The sequence below is a fragment of the Rhinopithecus bieti genome, unplaced genomic scaffold (genome assembly GCF_001698545.2).
Source record: "Rhinopithecus bieti isolate Rb0 unplaced genomic scaffold, ASM169854v2 scaffold_22040, whole genome shotgun sequence".
Taxonomy (NCBI): Eukaryota; Metazoa; Chordata; class Mammalia; order Primates; family Cercopithecidae; genus Rhinopithecus; species Rhinopithecus bieti.
This window is the reverse complement of record NW_016811527.1, coordinates 2,513,997-2,535,733: the sequence shown is the minus strand read 5'-3', so window position 1 is coordinate 2,535,733 and position 21,737 is coordinate 2,513,997. Positions and strand designations below refer to the sequence as shown.

Genomic DNA, 21,737 nt, shown 5'->3' with positions numbered 1-21,737 from the left:
AGATATCTCAAAGAAGTAAAAAGAGAACTGCCATTTGACCGAGCAATTCTACTACGGGGTATCTACCCAAAGGAACATAAATCATTATATAAAAAAGACAACTACAGTCATATGTTGATTGCATCACTATGTGTGATAGCAAAGTCATGAAATCACCCTAAGTCTCCACTAATGGTTGATTAAATAAAGAAAATATACGTATACACCATGAAATACTATGCAGACATAAGAAAGAATTAAATCATGTCATTTGCAGCAACATGGATGGAGTTGTAGGCCATTATCCTAAGTTAACTAACAGAGAAGCACAAAATCAAATATTGCATGTTCTTATGTATAAGTGGGGGTTAAAGGAAGGGTACACATGGACATAAAGATGGAGAAAATAGACCGTGAGCACTCTAAAATGGGGGATGTTTGAAGGTTGAAAAATTACCTACTGGGTAAAATGTCCAATATTTAGGTGATAAGTATACTAGAAGCCCAATCCCCAGCCATTATGCATGTAATATCCATGAAACACACAAGCACATGTACCCCCTGAATCTAATTTTTTTTAATTCAACTTTTCATCTCTTCATGCTCATATCCCAGTAGCTAAATGTGGCTAGTTTTTCTCCAGTCATTTAGAAACAAGTCTCATTTGAAGTTCATGACCATAAACCTCAATGGGGTCCCCAGACTGCCTGGTAATCCTTCCTGAAGCAGGGGGCTTCTGGGACACCACACTCTCTAGGTTCTCCTCCTTCCCAACCCATTATTGCTTTTTTCTCTCTTTCGCTTTTTGTCCTCATCTCCTCAAATGTCTCAAGGTTTAATCCTTGGACCTCTTTGTTTCCTACATTCGCCCTAGATGATTTTTACTCAACCCCATGGTCTATATGTGGGCCATTCCAAAACAGTTATTTCCAGGGTGGACTGACTCCCCAGTTAATTAGTGAGACTCCCTGCAGCATCATCCATTGTGTGCCACTGCCTTCCTAAAATTTTCACTTGGATGTTTTATAAACATTTCAACTTTAACTTGTTCAAAGCTGAGCTCTTTAGTTGCCTTCCTAAACTTGCTGCTCATCCAGGATGCTCTATCTCAGTAAATGACTACTCCATTCCTCCAACTGCTTAGCTTACACCTCTCACCATCTCTACCACCTTTTCCTTAGATGCATCATCAGCCCTTTCTTGGATTATTGCCATCATCCCCAAACTGTTCTTCTGGCCTCCACCCTTGTGATAATGTCATCTCCACACAGCAGACAAAGTGACTCTCTCAAAACTTTAGTGAGGTCATGACATCCCTCTGCTCATCATCCTAATGGCTTCACATCTTATTTAGAATAAAAGAGGAGTTCATTAATTCTCTAGTGACCTAGCCCCTGTCCTCCCTGGGGGCTCATTGCTAGCGCTCTCCTCCGAATTCATGGCACAGTGCCTCCATGTTGCTCTTCGAACACACCAAGCACTTCCCAGGGCCTTTGCACTTGCTGGTCTGGAATACCCCCAGACATCTCCATTATTTGCTTCCCCACTTCTTTTTAAAATATCTTCTCAAAGACAATTCTCTGAAAATTTAGTCTGAGATAATAGCCCCTACCCTCATACCCTAATCCCTCAATTTTCTAATCTTGTTTATATTTTTTCATAGAATTTATAATATTCAAAAGTATATGCAAAATAACTTCTCCCCTCTAGTTGAGAGTAAATATTCAAGGGCAGACTGTGTCTGTTTTGTGTACAATTATAACTACAGAACTTAAAATATTGCCTGGCATACACTAAGCACTGAAAAAATATTGTCAAGTGAATGAATGAAGGATGATCCTGAGACCCCTTCCTTTGGGGGAATAGAGGAAGATACAGAGAAAAGTTATGTTTAAATTCATTCCTTCATCATTTGAATTCCTGAGGAGAATCTGGCTATATCCTATATATTAAGGAGTTTAGAAAAACAGTAGCCACAGAACAAGCTACAGCTGAGTTAGTGATTATTTTAGCTGAGAGTCGACTACATGTCTATTAACAGATCAGCTTAGGCAGAGAAAAAGCAGGTTTCTGAAAATTGCTGTGGTTTTATATAGTTTTTAATCTCAAATTGCGTTTCAGATGAGTTTTATTACTGTTGTATAAGCAAAGCTAAAGGGGGTCTTTAGCTTTACATATACACAATGTGGCATGGCAACCACTGGCAACACGTATTTATTGAGAACTACCCTGTACCATGTACAGCCCTCATGTACCAGAAGACAAAGGGAATGAGGTCCAGGTCTTCAGAGTCTAGTGTGGGGTTTCTCAGCCTTGGCACTATTGCCATTTTGGGCCAAATAACTTTGTTGTATGGGGCTGTCCTGTGCATTGTAGGCTTTTCAGATGTATCCCTGGGCCCTCTATGGACTAGATGACTAGATGTGGTAGCACCCCCCAAACTGTGACAAACAAAAATGTCTCCAGACATTGCCAAATGTCCCCTGGAGGGCAAAATCCACCACATCCCCACTGAGTACTATTGTTCTAGTGGGAAAATAGAAAAAATACTATATATATGTAATATATATGATATATTGCAATACAGAAGGCAGTTGTGATGAAGTACTTAGTACCTAGCCAGAGCAATGAAGGCTAGAGGTGTTTTACAAGGGGAAGGGTTCAAAGTTGACTTTCTAGATAAGGAAAGGACCAACTCTCCTCTAAGGTTTAAAAGGTTCCTTCTGACTGACACTGGCTGGGGAAGACCTAGGCAGATAAGAGTTCCAGGAAATCAAGAGGTTGGATACAGAGAATGAAAGAAAAAGAATGTTACTAAGAGGAGGGGATTCAATTTCTCCTCTTTTGCCTCCTTGTTCTTACTGTTCCCCATGTTGCCTATAATTACATTAGTAAATTATCTCTGTAAATATAACATAAAATACAATGAACGTGGCACAATTAGAACAGGTAGTGTTTTTTTTTTTTTTTTTTTTTGGCCAAATGAGGAAAGCTAATTCAAATCCAGAGCTGATTAAAATTAACTTTAGACATTCAAAAAGAAAGAATTTGAGAAAAGACCTTAAAGGTGAAGGAATTGGAACTCTAAAAGAATTTTCCCTTCACTGCATTAAATGGAGTAATTCTGAGAATTAAGAGGCTCTAGCATTTTCTTTGTCTTTTCCCCACCCACAACCCTGTCTTGCATCCTTACGTAGCTGTTGAAGCTCTTCCACACATATCATTTGACGATGCTGTCAATTTGTCTATGGTAAGTCTACCTCATTGGGTAGCTTCTCCCTGCCTCCAGGAATGTGTCTGGACCTCATTGGTGCTGTGTCCTCAAGAAACTAGAGATGTAGGGTCAAATTCCAGGTTCAGAGGCCTCTTGTATATCCAGCACGCTTGACATGACAGAAAAGAGATGAACTTTACACATGCTTTTTCCTTCCTTTCTCCTTCACCTCCTTTGTTTCTTTCCATATGGCATCCCTATGGTGGCTTCAGTGACTGCCTATATGACACACCACATACCCAAATTGATCTGTTACCCTCTGAGCCTGCATCTGCTCTTCTCATACAGGACTTATTTCCCAAAATTTCAAACCTAATTCGGTTCCCCTCAACCCAGATTGGCATCTTCTATGTTCCACGGTTAAAAGCACATTTGAGAAAATTTTGACATATGGTTTAAATACTCTTGGTTTCCCTTTTCCCATTTCCTGACCAGTTTCCACTTTTTCTCTATATGCCACAGAAGGACAAATTCAACATTGATTAAAATCTGGGAAATGACTAAATTCAATAAGGAATAGGAAAACATTATGGTCATTTTCACCAAATGGGTCAAACTAAGTTCAGATTTTATTAATAAATGTATTTCTTTGTAAGAGGTGTTTTATGAAAAAACAAAAAACAAAACCAAAATGTGACATATGCCCAACAGTCAAGGGTGGAAAACAAGACACACCTGTTACACAGGACATTTAAAGAAAAAATGGTGAAATAAAAACAGAAGTCTTTATGTTTCCTGAAAAATCTTCATTCTGTGAATGACAGATGCTAGCTGGAACAGGCCATTCATGAGTCACAGATGAGATGCTGCTCACTTTCATTTAAAGAAAGTAATATAACTACTATTTTTGGATCATAAGCAACACTTAATCCAGTGCAGATCTTCACTTGTGTTTTTCAAAGTTATTCAAAACAGTTTTTTGGAAGCATAAATTCCAAGATGTTTCATTGGTCATAAAGCGAAATGGGCACCATACATGGAACCTGCCATTCTGGTCTCATGAAAAGCATCCTTGAAACTCACTATAAGTGGGTTTCCTTATATTCAATGCAAATGAGTATCCATGATGGTGCTCTAACATTCATGATCTGAACAGGAACCTCAACCATTGTAATTCTTATTCACACATTAATCTTTCAGAAAACAAATGTAGCATTTTTAATTGCAGTCAAGTTTCTGAGTGAAGCATTTTTTTTCTTACAGATGATTCTCAGTACTATTTGATGCATTGATTGATATCAGTCAACATGCCTCACCGATAAGCTGATGGGTACACTTCACAGATATTCCAGATTCATACAGTGCAATGTTTCACAACACATAACACCATGAAATCACTGTATGAATCCAAGAATTCCTACCTCTCTTGTGGTTTGCAACTTGAACAGAAGAAACTGTTGACAAAGCTAATTTGGGAGCAACTGGATAGGTTTAAAAGAATGAACAGTAAATTAGAAACAATAGTGAAACGTTCAAACTGTAATAACTTATCACCAACCCACTTGAAAAGTAGCCCTAAATTAACAGACTATTTGTATCTGTTGTTTCTGGGAGTTTGTTTCAATCACAAAGTAAGGCTTGTATTTGGCTGAAAATGGTTCAACATTGTCAGTAATTCAGTTTAGAAGTTTTCTTTTCAGAGGGAAAAATCATTACCATTTAAATCAAGAATCCAGTGAAGCAAGGATTGTTCCCATAACAATATGGATAGTAGGATTCCCTACTGTCAATCTTTTAAAATAGTAGTTGTGTTGTCAGTTGACATTATCATTGCCTCGGTTCACCATGACATTCTGTGTCATGATAAACTAGTCAACATATACACCATTCAGGCTATTCCTGTTGAACTGATTAGGCATCCTAGAACATAGACCCAATGGTCAGCCATTCAGCAGCATTTGGGCCTATCTCAGAGTCACCTTGAAGATGTGTACCTTTAAAAGTTGTCTTCTCAGCATTTATTACCTTTTTGATGATATCAGCTTGTTAACGGCAGGGATTTCTATGTTTGCCTGCCATTTATTTTCCAATTATTCATGAAGAGTTGCTTGTGAAAATAGCCAAAACAGAATAGAGCCTGATGTTCTTTGCAGATGCTGACAAGATAAATTATGGCTGCATAGAACTGGCCTCTGCTACCAAGTGCACCTTTCGCTAAAATTTCAAAGTTTAAGCACTTTGCTCAACTGGGACGCTTCTCAGTAGATTCATTTGAACTCATTATCCACATTCTAAGAAAGTGCAACTGGTATTATGTAACAATATTTCTGAAAGTGTTTTGTCCTGTGACTCTCACAGACAACACAGCAAAATAATTAAATGGGCCTATTTCAGGTTTTGAACAATGCATAATCTTGTTCAGCTCAAAACTCACTGTGGAGAAGCGTTGTCTTAGAGCCTGTGTTGTATAATTTGTGAACTATGAAATTCAATAGGAAATGCTGAGTGACATTCCACTGAAGATGCTGTCATTGAACTTGTCAGGGAATAAAGCCACTAAACCTCTTCCGAATCCTCACAGAATTATACTAATAGGGGCGAGCTTGATCTGTATTTCTTCTTTCATATATATATGCAGAAACTTGAAAAAATTCATTTGGAGCAGAGGATTAAGATAATTCTATTTGCTAGTAATATATGTATCTAGGACAGTCTAGATTTCATCACTCTGATCAAGGACTGAAAATGCAGCCCTTCCAATTTGACTCCTCAACAAATTGCTAATATATTTTGTTTTGCTAAGCAGCTATTTCCTGGTTCCTCCTTTTGCTCATTTCCTCTTCCATCTGTATTCATTAGAGCTTTAAAGGAACATCCTGTATATAACTAAGGAAGGTGGAAGCCAAAGATGTGCCTTTTTTTGAAGAAGAAGAAGGAAGAAGGCAAAATAATACAATCTTATATTAAAATAAATTCCTATTTATACATGACTATAAATATCTATAGGCTAGATGTTAATATTAATTTAACATTACACTGAAGCTTATGAAGTTTATTGCTCAGCCTTTAAAAGTTCTCTTCCTGCATAATCACATTTCTGTCTATCAGTGTTGTTTTCTTTTCCTTTTTTATTTTCTTTTCTTCTTTGACATTAGGAGTTAGAAAATAATTACTGCTCTAAGGATAGACAGAGAACAGATTGCTCTAAATGCTGGAACACATGAATGTTAATCGATAAAGAAGATAAAAGGAAAAGTTCCAAGAAGGAAAATTTACTGTGATGTGAAAGACAGAGAGAGAGGGGGGGAGAGAGAGAGAGAGAGAGAGAGAGAGAGAGAGAGAGAGAGAGAGAGAGGAGGGAGGAGGTGGGGGGAGAGGGAGAGAGGAGACAGGGAGTGAGAAAGAGTGTGTGAGAGAGGCTAAATGGAGGGAGGAATAGAGGAAAATGGAGGGAGGGAAAGAGACAGAGAGATTGCTCCAAATTTTTGCAAGTCAGTACGGAGCAATAGTCAGAGAAAACAGATCTGTCAAGTGTCACAATGCTACCTCTATGTATTTCTCAGATCCTCAGTACAACTGAGGTACCAGTTGGTTGACTTAAAAGTAAGAGGAAGACATTGAGAGGATGTCTGTGCTACTCACACATTTTTAAGTCTTGTTTGCACTCCACACTGTGGTGGCAACAGAAGTCTAGACTCTTCTTGGGACTGATTGACCTTCAGTGTAATCTGGTAAAGGGTTTTTTAACTTCCATGCCATTTAATTTTCCCCTTCATCTTTCACTCTAATATTTTTGGGACACTCTTCATATTAGAAAAAAGATTGAATTATGATTCTTTCAAAGACATAGCATTCATGATAATGCTCTTATTTTGTGCTAAAAATGGCATATAGGATTTTCCCCCAAACATGTGGGATTTTATATCAGTAGGAATTTTACATGCTCCTACCTTGTTTTGGGTTAGAAACCTCAAGGGAAGAAATATTCGGCCATATCCTATTAAACTTTGGAGGATCTGCATGCATCAGGAAAAATCAGGGTATGTTATTTTCAGCTATAATGTCATTTGGTCTAAACAGAAAATTATATGGATAAAGACACAAACCACACATCTGCTCTTTAACTTGGCTGTGATGCACTTAAACAAAACATGACTTCCACATCAAACAAGAGCAAGCAATTGATGATTCCCAAAACATTGAATGGACATTAAATATATAGCTACTTCCCTACCAAAGCTACACATTTACTTTTAAAATAAGGTAGAGTGTTCTTACACACACACAAAAATACAAATAAGGACTTCAGCAATCCAAACCATTATGTAAAGCTGGTGCCTGAGCCTAGAAGATAACACTAAAGAAATAATTTCTCACTTGAGGATTCCATTCTCCTCAATTTATATTTACAGATATGAACTGGTTGCATTAGGTCTTTCGTGATAGATTCTTTGGGGTGTGTTTTAAGTGTGAGCCATTATCTCTGAGAAGGAGTGGATATATTTGCTATTTTTATATGTGTAGTTTCTCGGAAAAGGAAAGAGGGATACCTGGCGGTTTTGGCTTACGGAGAAAAGTCCAAGCTGCTTCCTATTGTATCTAAGGTTCGTATGTATGGGTGTGTATGTGTTTTCATGATGCCTTTACCTCAAAATATGCTTCTAGGGTTATTGGTTCCAATGCAGAAATAAATAAAAGCATCAATTAATTTAAAAATTGGTATTATTTATGTCTTGGTATTATTTGTGTCTTCCAGTTATGGAAGGCAGAACATCCAGGCTAGCATTTAAAGTTTTAAAACTACTTTTGTGAAGGTGCATAGGGCATGACTATTAAAGCAGCTATTTTATGACTAAAATCCTACCACCTATTGAGTCCAGTCTCAAAACCACATGTCTTGTATTGTCCTTTGGTACCACCCAGGTCCGTAAGGACAGCTCTTGGCTCTAAATTTCTGTAACCTGTTACTTTCAGTGCTCCTGTTTTCTCACTGATATGTGGACAGGCATGAGTTTTAATATTGCCAGTTAAAATTTTATAGGTCGATTTCTCATCTCTCTAATTGGATTGGATCTCTTTGAAGAAGGGCAAAACCTTGCAGAGGGCTTCAGTAAATATCTGATAATTGAGAAATAGATATCAAGTGGCTATGCTACTGTAAACAGGTTATTATCATGTTGTTTCCTCCATAATTAGATTATAGTGCCTTCTTCCAAGACAAGAGACTTGCACTATAACTTTGCTTTTTAAATATTTGCTAGAAAAGCTGATCCGATAGAGCCAACAGAGCTGTTGCTCTGTTCTGCTCTGTTCTCATACATCTATCCACAAAGGCAAAGGAAATCTTGATGATATCTATGAAAAGTTGTGAAGTAAGAAAGAATGTAATAATTTTCCACATCGGTACTCAGGTGTTATTAAAGAAATAAGTATTTGGTAATATGTAGGTAAAATATGTAAGTTAATTGACTGAATGTTGCTTTTCACTTGAGTATTTTGATGATGGGTAGATATTGAATGGTAGATATTGAGTTAATAGGACTAGCCTACTTGATCTGTGATGATCAGCTTTGAAAAACTATAAATTTGTGTTCTGAGGAAATTAATATTGTCTGTATTCCCAGAAATTGTTTTATTTAATAAAGCTTTCAAGTATTAGTGTGGTTTTACATAAAAAACGTATTTGTATTATTAGTATCAGATTAAGACAATCTTAGTTTCGTAAACTAGCTCTCTCCATCTTTTTCTGTACAGAGACAAATATAGGTCATAAGTGGGGGTGATGTTTGCAAGCTTAATGTTAAGTAGTGACTGGTTTGTCTTGATGAAATGCAAGTACTAGTATGATTTATTATTTTGTTATTGAGCTTTGCCAAGAAATTTAAGTAAAGATAATAATTTTATATTAAATCAATTTTAGAAAAGGGTTCTGAAAAATAATGCTATAAATTAAACTTTATTTCATATTTGAATATTTTAAATATTTGTCTGTGCCTGTATTTTAGTATAACTCCTTTCTTAGTGTTTTATGATTTTTTTTCCCCCTAGGATGCTGAGTTTCCAGTTTATGGATATTCTTATATGTATTTAAAAAATTAATGTAAGTCATTCTACTTTCAAATTGCTGAGACTTCTTGACCTGTATGTACTTATCAAGATAGACATCTCACTTACAATCTGTTCCTACTGAGAATATAATTGTCTTCCGTATTGTGTACCTAAAATATTTTCTTGGGCAGGGGAAGCCTTTGTGATTGCCTGGGAATATAATTTGACTTTTTTTTTTCAAATAATTTTCATTATGTAGAATGCCTAATCTCCTTGAACTACTAAATCTCAGAACCACCAGCAGCCATCATATGAAAATCCTGATAAAATTCATACATATGTCCAGTGGGACAAAATTTTATGTGCTCTGCATTTTCCTTGGGAGAAAATGTTATCCTGTAAAATGGATACTGAAATGTGTGGCCTCTAAAGTCCTATAGTGTGTTACTGACTGCACATATATATTTTAACATTTGGCCATAATGAGATTTTTTAAAGTTAATATCTCATCTTAATTTTTAAAATGTATTTTGTTTTATAATTGCAAGACCAAGTAAGAAAACAACTTAAAATTAGCCAATTACTCTCTGAGTAATTTTACTTTTTATTCTAATACCTTAGCATGTAGTAAATGTTCAACAAATATTACTAACATTTAATTCCCAGAAGTAAATTAAGCATATTAGAGGCTACTTTAATAGTATGACTGAGAGTAATTCTGTCTTATCACATCCAATTCCAATGAAAGTTTTTGTAGAACATGAAGTTTCTGCGAATTCTTAGTGAGAAAAGTTCTTAGCAATGGAAACAAATTATAATACATCAACAATATTTGTATTGCTTCTTTGTATGAACTGTTGTAGAATGTATTAATTTCTTTTTTTTTTTTTTTCACAAATCATCTAGGGAAAATCTTTGGGTCAATATGAATGTCTCAGAGTGGTGTTTTGTTACAAAGCAAAGGGCACTGGGATTCAGAAGATGAGAGGTCTGATCCCCGTTCTGCCACTGAGGAGCTATCTGGCTGTTAATTTCTCTGGATTTTACTTTCCTTATCTGTAAAACAGATAAGGAAATTTCTAAGGTTTCTCTCAGCTGACAAGTTCCATCACTCCAGTGGTTTTCTCATGGCCTAGCAGCATCATAGTAAAGTTCATGGAAGGGTGATGCCTGTAGATATGAGGCATATGTCATTTGGAGAATCTAGTGGATTAAGAATTCCTTGTGTGATGAGGAAATTCTCCCTACATGCCTTGACTGTGGACCTTTTGACTGTCAGTGAAACCCAAACTGAATTGAGAAATTATTGTAAGGGTGAGGGGAAGGATTATGGTATGCTTGTAAATGACAAATCATTCAGGAATAGCTTTTTTTATGAAAAGCACTTCTTCTTAAGGATCCTGGTTCCATACCTTCAGGAAAATTGACAATTTGTCTTGAGGATCTCCCTGGTCAGGCTCCAAAGACTATGTCTACATAGGTAGTATGGAGACCAAAATCACTTATTCCATAACTGCCTCCTTTAAAATGTAAAATATCTGAAATGCCTTTCGGTTGCTATTATTAGTCTGAATTTTCAGATTGTATCTGTGGGAAGCCTAGAAAGTAATCTAATATTTAGGATAAATTTATTTAAGATATGATGCCTGTAAATAGAGCTCAGGCTGGGTTAAAAGCTCTGTTCCACCACTTTGACGATTCCTTAACTTCTTTGTGCCTAGCTTTTCTCATCTGCAAAATGGAATAGACAATGACACTACCTGCTACTCACTGTTGTCAAGACAGAATGAGTTAATATTTGCTTGGCACCGTAGTGAGCATTCAGTAAATGTTAGCTCATTCTATTTGTGGTTGCTATTGTAAATAAAAATCAGATTGCTGTACTATAAACAGTTACTGACTCGAAGTAGGAAAATAATATCTTCCCCTTTATTTTTCAGTATTGTTCTTAAAGCAAGTGATCTGATAAGTTAAAAAGATCTCAAGACATAGCTTACTTTAGAGAATAATCCAATTCTAGGGTCTCTATCAATTACTATTATTCAGAAAGCAATACAAATTATTTTGTAATACTGTGGACAATATTTGATTTTTAACCTTTAATCTGAAAATGGTAATTCCTAAATTTCTTTTGGTTTAGAGCCACATCAGCTTAGAATATGAATCAAATAGGTAGTTTCTCCAATTTTTTTTAAGAACCCACTCCCAAAACTGTTACATGACAATTTAGTGGTGGCACTTGAAATCAATTTTCATGAATGAGAAAAATTGAGATTTTGGTTATAAAAATTAGACTCTGGAAGGAAATAGTTTCCTCTTCTGCACCCAAGCAAAGCTCACTGCATTGTAAGTTGAAGAAAACTATGATGGAATTGCTAAACCTGACTGTCTAGTGCTGACGTCCCAGTGAGTCAAGCTGTAAAGCAAGCTTGAAACAGAAAACTAAAGACGGTTTATTTACATCAGGGAAGCTTTAGAGGTAGAGTTGCTTTAGAATAGTAAGTTGTCTTCTGTCACACATGGCATTTACTGAGCAGCTTTCCAGTCACTTTGTGGATGGTCTTGAAGAACATTGTAAAATGTAACTTCCCCATCAAGGAGAAAGATTTCTGATTTTTTTTTTCTAGTATTGTCTACCATGTAATATCTCATATTTTAGTTTAATTTATATAAATGAGAAGGTTAATTATAATGTGATGGTAGAATGAAAAAAGTCCTAGTTTGGAAATTGGACATTGAGCTGGAATTCTGGTTCTGTCATTATTTAGATGCTTTAGGGAATTCATTTAAGACTTGGCTGCCTGGTCTGAAATGATGAGGTGGATGAGTTGCTTTTTTATTAAGTTTCCTAACAACACTAATGCTTACACAATTTTTGGTTCTAAAATATGGCAACCTGTGAGAAACAGGGTACTACCATGATATGATACGCCACTGCTGAGAGGATGTTAGTGAACCTTCCTTAAACATTCTTCTTCCTTGGCATATGAGGAAAATATCTGGTGGAGATAAAATTGCAAGGTCTCTTTGGGTTTATACAGTCACTGCTGTCATTCCTCAGGAAGTCTGGAAATAGCATTTTTTTTTAATTAAAAAAAATTTTTTTAAGCACACACCGCATTTGGGATGGAAATGACATTATTGATGCCCAGAAAGAAATCCACAGGACCATCCTGGCTAACACGGTGAAACCCTGTCTCTACTGAAAATCCAAAAAACAAAATTAGCCATGCGTGGTGGCACTAGCCTGTAGTCCCAGCTACACGGGAGGCTGAGGCGGGAGAATGGCGTGAACCCGGGAGGTGGAGCTTGCAGTGAGCCGAGATTGCGCCACTGCACTCCAGCCTGGGCGACAGAGTGAGACTCTGTTTCAAAAAAAAAAAAAAAAAAAAAAAGAAAAAAATCAAAAACAAAACAAAAACAGAAAGAAAAGAAAAGAAGTCCACAGAAAACTCTGAAGTTCTACGGGAGAAATCCCCAGAGCTTTGGACGTAATCTGACCATCTTCACAGCAATTGCCTACTCTCAGAAACACACCATCATTAAACAGATGGGTGTGATAAAACAGAGTTTGGTGTGATATTGGTAGAGTTCTCCTTGAGATGGCATATAGAATTTTATTTTGTTATAAGCAACTATCTTGATGAAGAAAAATTTTTGGTTTACTGTCACAGAGTAGGCATAAGCATGTTTCACAATTTGCATAACTAATTTCACGAACTGTCGCATGTTCTATATAATATCTGACATCTAAACATTTTCCCTTTTCCTCAATATATTGAGGATGTTTGGTGGTAGAGGAATAGCATATTTTTGAAAAGGGAAGTCAGAGTCCTCCATCTCTGTCCTCAGACACCATACTTGTAAGTTCTCCAGCTGACAACACAATAAGGAATCTGATTTTTCTGAACTCTGATTTTTCTCCAGAACTCTATAGTTCCCTGCATAGAAATGGGTCAATTAGGGATCAACAGGCCTTCTAAAGCACAGTGTAATGGATTGGAAAAAGTGAAGGGTAGAAGTCAATTAATCTAGAATTTTTCTTTTCTAATCTCTTCCACTTGGTATAATATTATGAGTATAGCCGTTGCAGTCAGATAGACATTCCTGATTGTACTGCATTGGACAAGTTATGTGGCCACTCTAAACCTCAGATTCACCATTTGTAAAATAGAATTCTGTGGACATGTGGAAATATCTCTCTACAATTACTTTCCCTGGGCAGTGGCGTGGTTAGTTGGACAGCTCTCCACTGATAGTCCAAGAAGACTTCAACTGATACTCACATCCTTGAAGTAACTGGCACAGTACAGGAATTTCGTAGTTAACATGTCTAAAGTTTCATCAAATGAAACCTTTTGGAGATCTTGGCAAGTTTTTGCTTAAGGTAGGAATTTCCTGATCCCACAGAGATAACTGGCAAAGGCAGAGATATCAGCTCACACTTAAAAAAATAAAAAAAGTGGCTTGACATTGTAAAGTCACCTGGGAAAATGCTAATACACGATAAAGTTAATTTGCTCAAGGTGGGCAATTGTTGTCAATACAGATTAGTAAACTTATTGGATTTTTTAAAAAAATTTAAGTAGGAGACTCTTTCAGCTCCTCCATTGGAATATTCGATTTGTTCTTCAGGATTAAAGAGGCAGCTATGTCCTAATGTTCATTCAATTTTAGGATAACCACAAGGTTTCATGAATGTGAAATGCTAGTTACACAAATATGAAATGGTTCTGTGATGAGGATACTGGGTAAATGATAGTCCCAAAGGCATTTCACCTGGGACCTTAGCTTTCCTTCTAGAACATCAGCAAACAGTTCAAAATTAATGTAGCACACCATGCAATTTGCCATATCGCTACTGTAGTCTCATAATTTTTTTCCTCATTACATAAAACCTAATTAGTTAAAGGGCAATTCAAATGAAATTTGTATTTGGGGGATTTAGAAGTATTAAAGCAAAGGGAAAAAAAACTCAAACAAACACTGCAGCTCTCTGTATAACATGAATGCGATTATTAATAACCCTTGGGTGGGAAAATGATTAACCTTGTTATTTTCTTCACGATCCAGGTTTCTACCATAAATCAGTACTGCACAAAGATACTTGGATGCTGTCTGGAAAACAACTTTTACAAGGTCTCCAACTGGCATAAAACGTTTTCAAGTATGAAAACATCTCTGGGCTTCCTCAACCGGCTGATAGATCCCTGCAGGTAGCACTTCCCTTGTTTAATGGTCTTGCCAATTAAATCAAATTAGAGATGAATTTTTAACTCTGTGATGAAGGCAATGTTTATTATAAGATAAAACAGGACAATTAGCTATTTCCCTTAAGTGAACTGTTGTTTTAAATTGAATAAGTTTGGGGTGGGAGATAGGAGAGGAATAGCCAAACACCTTCCTCAGTATTCTATGCTTCATATAACATCATGCCAGTCATTTAAAAGTAATTTAAGGAAATAATCTAGAGTCAGGTTCACAAAATGTTTACATCTCTCTTTTCTTTTGTTTGTATTATTTTAAAAAATTCTATTTATTTCAAAACTCCAAGAGTTTGAAATGGTCTTCCTTGATGTGATCTTCGTTTTGTGGATGGTTTAACTTTAACCTCTGACTTAACTGTCATTCGCTTTTGTAAGAAGTGGTAATCACCCACACAAATGTATTTGCACATTAGGCCAATTCTTGCGGGTCTAATTATGCCCTTTATAATATAATGTTTAACATAATTTGTCTAATCATTTGCTTTTCAGGACCAAAGATCAGATGATATACATTAGAAGGTAATGATCAATTTATGACTTGAATAAAAACACCCACACCAAGTCAACTATTACTTTGGATAATCAGCAGCAACAAATGTTCACTTGGATAAAATCATGAATTTTACTTATATGTGCATAATACACTTTATTAAAAAATGCAATCTAAAGAAATTCCTACCACATCAGGTAAAGTGAAAACATAGATCATAAGGCTCAAAGGCTACAGATTTATTTTGGGATTCATTAATTGCTGACAATATCACCAGTATTTTTTCAGCCATGGCCAAAGCAGATCAGAATGACTGAGTTCTAAGTCAAGTATCCTTAGGATTATTGGGAAACCTATTTGTTAATAGATAGACAACAGCAGGTACGAATGACCTTAATGGGAAATTTGTTTCAAAAACATTTTTAGCAGATGATCGGAAAGGATGACCACTCTGTCCATGCATTTGAACCTTAATACAGGCGTTGGCATTTTGAGATCCCTATTGAAATTTATTAGGGCTCCAAAACTTTTAACCACTGTGTATACACAATATGTATGTAAACCGATGGTTATATACGTCAATAATCTACATTGATAATATACATCATTTATTTTCCTTGAGATACGCTGTGATAATCGGGGTCTCATGGGTGTTACATCTGTTATAATGGTATCTTTCTATATAGTTAGTGGAATTGTAGTCACTGATTCCTTCTTTGGGGTAACGCAAAAAGCTCTGGCAAATACCCATAACTTAGCTAAATATCCAAACAGCTTCCTTTCCTCTGGCTTGCACCTTGAAAACCCCATTCCTGTGCCCTCTGGAACAAGCAGTGTCATCTACGTGTGAATTCTTGCCCTTCGGAGAGGAAAGGAATCCACGAGTGCACATAACAAGCACCTTATAAGCCCACAAAGAAGGAACTTTCGAATGCCATTAAAGCAGCCTAGAAGATACAATCACGTTTGATGGTTTTACTGTAACTCTCTTCACCTTAAAAGCCAGGCAACAGGTAAGCTAGTCATGTGTGATGTTGAGTGACCTCTAGAAGATCTTACATCTTGCTTGCTGGAAATCTGAGAAAATACCCATTGCATTCTAAGCAGAACAGCCAGAGGCATATTGAAGGGAGGGTCCAAAATATCACTTTTAGTCAGAGGGTTTTTATTAGGAGTAAATTTTCCTAGGTTCTTGATAATAAAGGTTAATATATTTTTTCAAAGGCACAACGAAGCATCCTTTCAGGTCACCACTGATTTCAAAATAAAACAAAACAGAAATTTCCTGATTCGGTGTGTAAAAGGTCAACATCTGCTGATGCTCAGAGATGGGGGATGTGGTGGAGGCGGCCGAATGGGATGTCGAGTGAGCAGTACAGTTAGAGGGGCCATGCAACATACAACTGACACTCCAAACAGGAAGACACCCCAACGCCAAAGAACTACTTTTCCATCCATCCATTTCTGAAACTTCTGGCAGGCCAGATCACTATAGCAGCCTCAATAATCTGTGTCAGCTTGCTTCTGCTTCCTTCCCTGTTGCACTAAAATGCACGTGCAAATGCAATTGTCAAGGCCTGAAAGGAGCACATTGTGGGGTATATATACAGTTAGGCAAATGCCAAGGGGGATGCTAAAGCAGAAAAATTAGACTATTAGAGCTGAAGGTTTTCATTTGCAAGTTTGTAACACTGATGCTGTTTCAACAAGATCACAAAGAGGATGCTGTAACATTAGGCTGGTATCGCTAAACGGATGTGAACACTGCTTCTATTTACAAAGTGGCCAATTTTCATGGCATTTACCACATCTAGTGCTTAACAAATCAGTGTCCAGGCCTATTCACAAGCTCAAGTAAACTGGGTTGATTTATAAATTGGGAGACCTGACTGTGCATTTATAAGAAGCAGGAAGTTGCTTTGTCCAAATTATCAGAGTATTGCTTTTTAGATAGATGCTGGGAATCGCAATTATTCAATGGCTATTTACACTGCGATCACCCTGCCTGGCACAGCACCTATGACACAAGCCTGTGAGGGGATGACACTACAGTGAAAATTCTCTCCGCTTACCATGCATAATCTTGCTTCCTCAGTAATTTATTTCTAATCAGTTACTTAGTAGTTGTTCAAAGGTTTTAGCCATTAGAGATAAAGGGTGCAATATATAAAAATATATAAAATTTTGCTCTGTAAAGCTACTGGGCATTTTCTTAATGTGAATTTCAGGCTTGGCATGAGGGCACCATTATTTTACACATGAAGCGGGAGCTACACCTGGTTCTCCCGTAATAGCTGGGAGAAAGTTCTTTGTAGTGATACTGGAGAAGTGTTCTATAGATGGTTGAAGAGGGGTTTATCTTCAATTGCTTAGATTCATACTAACAGATTTATGAAAGGAATTTCTAGTACTCTCACTCCCAAATTCTGCACATTTTTTTTATACTCTTTCTATATTAAACTCAAAGCTACGTAGTCAAGAAGACACAGATCTTTGTATTTTAGGAGGGAGAAATGAATGTGCAGATTCTCTTTTTCCTTTATCTCTCCAGAAAGACTATTGATCACAAACTTGCCTGTTTCAGGCCTTCACAAAACCTAGAGTTTAATGCATTAACAAAATTCCCTCCCCTTGGTTTCATGGACTTTTTCTTGGGTTCTGATGCACATACCCGAGGCATTCATTGGCTTTCGTTTTCTGCTTTTTAAAAATTATGTTAGACATCCAAATCCAGTCTAAGAGAGAGAGTTCAATTTGTTTGTTGGTTATTAAGTACGGATAAATAGGACTACTTATATTTTTGCTAAATGATGATGCTTATTTAAGTAATTGCACCTGAGTCTAGGTAGCCCTCATTGGTTAAGAGTAGTCAGAAAAGCTGTAGCACTGCCATATTCATGGAGTTATGCACAAATAATCATTTTATCTGTGTTCTCACCATATCTGTGCAGAGAACCAACATAAAAATGCAATTCACAAAGAAAATACCCTATTACATCAGAAATGGACACTGGGAAAATAGATCTGAGGAGCTGAACAACAAAGCAAAGCTAGCCTAGACTTGGTTTGGTGTTTTTTTTGTTTTGTTTTGTTTTACTTACTACCGATACTGGAAATACTGGGGATACCTGGAGAGAAAGAAAATAATAAAGAAAATTTGTTAGCTATTTATTAGTACATAACATCTTTAACTTAATATAAAAATCTTATAAACTTGACACTTGATAACATTCAGACTATTAGGAAATCAGCACACACAAAAAATACATGCATATGTATATATGCATATACACATTATACACACACACACACACACACACACACACACACAATTTCCAGCAATTGAAACCATTTTGTTTCATTCTAGAACTCCTGGGCTCATCAGAGTTGGGAAGTTAATACTCATTTCAGCATCCGGTCCAAGTAAGCCTTTTGACATCTAATATTTTGTGTTTCCCTATAAGGTTAATGAACATTTGTATGTGGTTCAAACCAGATATTAAACCAGGCTTAAGTTATGGGCACAGAGTACCAAATATACACTCTGTGGACCTGTGCAAATATATTCACATATGCAATAGACCTTTTAAAATATGTTATGAGATGCATGTGTTAGCTGTTGAAAATCATTTGGCATTTTATTTGATTAATTTCATATAACCATCATTTTTATTCTTTTACTTGTCAGATATGTGGATTAAACTCTGTAATAGAAACTTAATTGAGCAGAATAATTCAAGAATACATTAGGTTGTGCATATTGATCACGGACTTCATCGATTTTTCAGCTTTCACTTTAATTCACAAGTTGTGCTAAGGTAGGGAAGCCATTTCAGAATATGGCTGGACTTGGTATAAATGTGGACATGAATTTAGTCTGTATCTAACCCAGCAATATAGTGCTGTGACCAATAGTCTGGGCTCAGAAGCCAGGCTCTCTGAGTCTGATGCTTGACTCCAACTCCTAAATTTTCACTGACCACATGACCGTGGGGCAAGTTGTTTATACCCTCGGTAGCTCAGTTTTTACCTCTTGGGTTGCTGCAAGAGTTATATAAACTGATAGATGTAAAGCACTCAGAGTATTGCTTGACAGGTAGTATGTACTAGGTCCGTCTTTGCTATGATCACCACTATTGTTATAGCTCATTCACCAAGCAGCATTATGATAGATGCTGTTAATTAAAAGCCAGAGATTTACATCTTCACCATTAATTGGGTAGCTCTGTCGGTGACAGCATGCGATGGAAATCAGAACTCAGTGAGAATTCTGCTTTACTACTCTTGCTGGGTGATTTTAGGCAAGTCTGCTAACTTCTCTGCACTGTTTCCTCATCTGAAAAAGGGCTAATAAGATTTACTGCATAGTGCTGCCATGAGGATCGAATGAGATAATCCATAAAACTGTCTGACACATGGTATGCGGCCCATAAGCGATAGCTGTTAATGAGTTGTTCAGACTGTTCTTCACATCATTGTAGTATAGTAACAGGTGATGACTGTAAAAATCATTAAGGTTCTATCTTAGTATTTTTCTTTGAACAACAGCCTTTGTTTTATTTTAACTAATCATTTTAGCTTGCTCAGAGATGTCTAGCTTTGTATTCTTTAAAACCAAAAACTATTTTCCTATTTTTTAGTGGGTAGGAGAGAATAAGAAATTAAGACTTACTCTGATTTTTTTTTTAAACCCTGGAAAGAATAAAGTTTAATTTTAGTTATTAGAAACATAAAAATATCTTGATTTTAAATGCTCAGAATTTGTAGTGCTTCAGCTTAATTACTGATCAACCAAAACTGGAAATCCAAATTTCCATGTCTGTGTTTTAACTCTACCCTATGAATCTCAAGCTGAATGTGATTTCTGCAAAGGACTGCTGAATTCCCGACCTGACACTTCAGTAGACTACCTTCGCTGCAGTGTGACAGTGACTCGGTACTGAATCTTTATTATTTTTTTCTTTTGCAAATCCTCTGTTGAGTGAGATATGATGGCAGCATCATAATTTTAGTATCAATTGCAGAAGTTCCAAATTTCCCCATGATTGAAAATCCTGCTCCATTGCAAGGCACTGCTTGCCTGTTGTAATCCATCAAAGAGAATGGAAGTTGGGATGGCAAGAGGAGACTTTTCATGTGTTTACAAACTTACATGGTGCTAGAAGGCCAAGCATTAGGCAAGGCAGAGATCTCGGGGTGTTTGGCACGATACAATGGAGAACAAACCCGCAAGACTGTTTGATGCAGTATTTGCTGCAGCTGAATACTTTAGAAAGATGCAGAAATTTTTTCATTCCTTTGGGGATACCAGTGCAGGGGAGCAATGTTTGTTCCAAGTTTCCAAACCTCACCAAGTGAGGGTATTAGGAGATTCTGTTTTTCTCATGAAGATGTTTTCTCTTACCTAACATTGGATGCTTAAAATTCAGGCTGTTCCTCATTTTGTGGCTTACAATTTTTTGAGGTGCTGCCAGATGAGTCATTTTTTCTATTCCTCTGCTATAAAATGGGAATTGCTTAGAAAAGATTTTTAAATTGCTCATTTGAATAAAGACCTTTGAAGTTGAAAATATCTGAACACCAAGGGATGTCCACTACTATATTTTAAAATATCATTATTTTTTTCTAATGCTTCGTATTTTAATGTCCAAATACCTTGTTTGTGGTTCTCTACAGATAACTAAAGAATTGAATAAACTCATAAATCCACTAAAAAGGCTACAGGTAAGCCAGGAGAAATTCCTCAAACACTCAAGGAAATAAGACAGAAAGGGCTAGAAATGAACTGCAACAATTTATTTCATGAAAGGTGGGGTGTCTTTGGGGTTTGTGAGGAATGAATCAATGAACGCAATTCCATCTTACAAGAAACAGTGACTATGTCTACAAGCCACATGAATGAGAGTCAGATTGTGCTTAGGAAAACTGTCTAGGCACCCGTTGGCAGTTTTTACCATTCTCTGTGAAGTGACAATTACCGTGTAAAGAATATTATTACCTTTGAAACTGAGCTCAGAAGTTATTTCTTTCCTTCCTCCTCCACATCCCTGATGTGAATTAGCTACTCTCTCCTTTGTGATCCCATAGCATTTTGTACAGGCCTCCATGATCAATTTATCAACTTGTTTTTGCATTTTTTAATGTGTTTGCCTGACAGATCTGAGGGTACAAGTTCCCCGTCTTGTTCCCTTCTGTACCTGTTGTATCTGCCTGGGACAATGTCTGATGACATAAAAGTTGCTCAGTGTATGTTGGATCAAAACTTTATTACTTATTTCCATGAAAGTTTTTATCATTGTGAAAACATCACTTTTTGGTCAAAGGGTGATTTTATCCCCTATAAAGTGTCCCACTGAGATTTCTCAGACTTCAGGATTAACGGATATTAATTATTAATATTAATAATACATATTGTCTTTGAACCCATCCTCCATTCTTATAACAAGAGTTAGGCAATGTACAAATTCCTTTTGCCACTTTGCCCTCCATGAAGCTCAGAGCTCAGTTTGATGCTCAGCTGGGGAAACTATTTAGCATTTAATGTTTGGCCTATTTTCTTTCTATTCTTTTTCTCGGATCTTCTGTTTAAATTCCATTTTTTGATACTCTTATTTGTATTTGTCTTTTTCCCTAACACACCCAGGGGCAAGTGCAGACTTTGCAAGACCTAAAATGTGTGCAATTCTGTAATCTCTCTTTAAGAAAAAGAACATAACATTAAAATATAAAATTATATATA

General features: G+C 36.5%; 1 protein-coding gene across 7 annotated transcripts in view; it reads right to left on the bottom strand.

Moving 5' to 3' along the window:
- NTNG1 (netrin G1) overlaps positions 1–21,737 on the bottom strand; it is a 369,148-nt gene that overhangs the window by 62,707 nt on the left and 284,704 nt on the right. For 3 of the 7 annotated variants that reach the window (XM_017893976.1, XM_017893979.1, XM_017893972.1), the window contains exons 5-7: positions 18,100–18,126; positions 7,144–7,209; positions 4,615–4,674 (exon numbers count right to left, since the gene is read on the bottom strand). In XM_017893976.1, coding sequence (XP_017749465.1) covers positions 4,615–4,674; positions 7,144–7,209; positions 18,100–18,126 — 153 coding nt within the window. The remainder of the gene's footprint in view (positions 1–4,614; positions 4,675–7,143; positions 7,210–18,099; positions 18,127–21,737) is intronic. The other 4 variants (XM_017893978.1, XM_017893977.1, XM_017893974.1 and 1 more) reach the window with 2 other exon arrangements.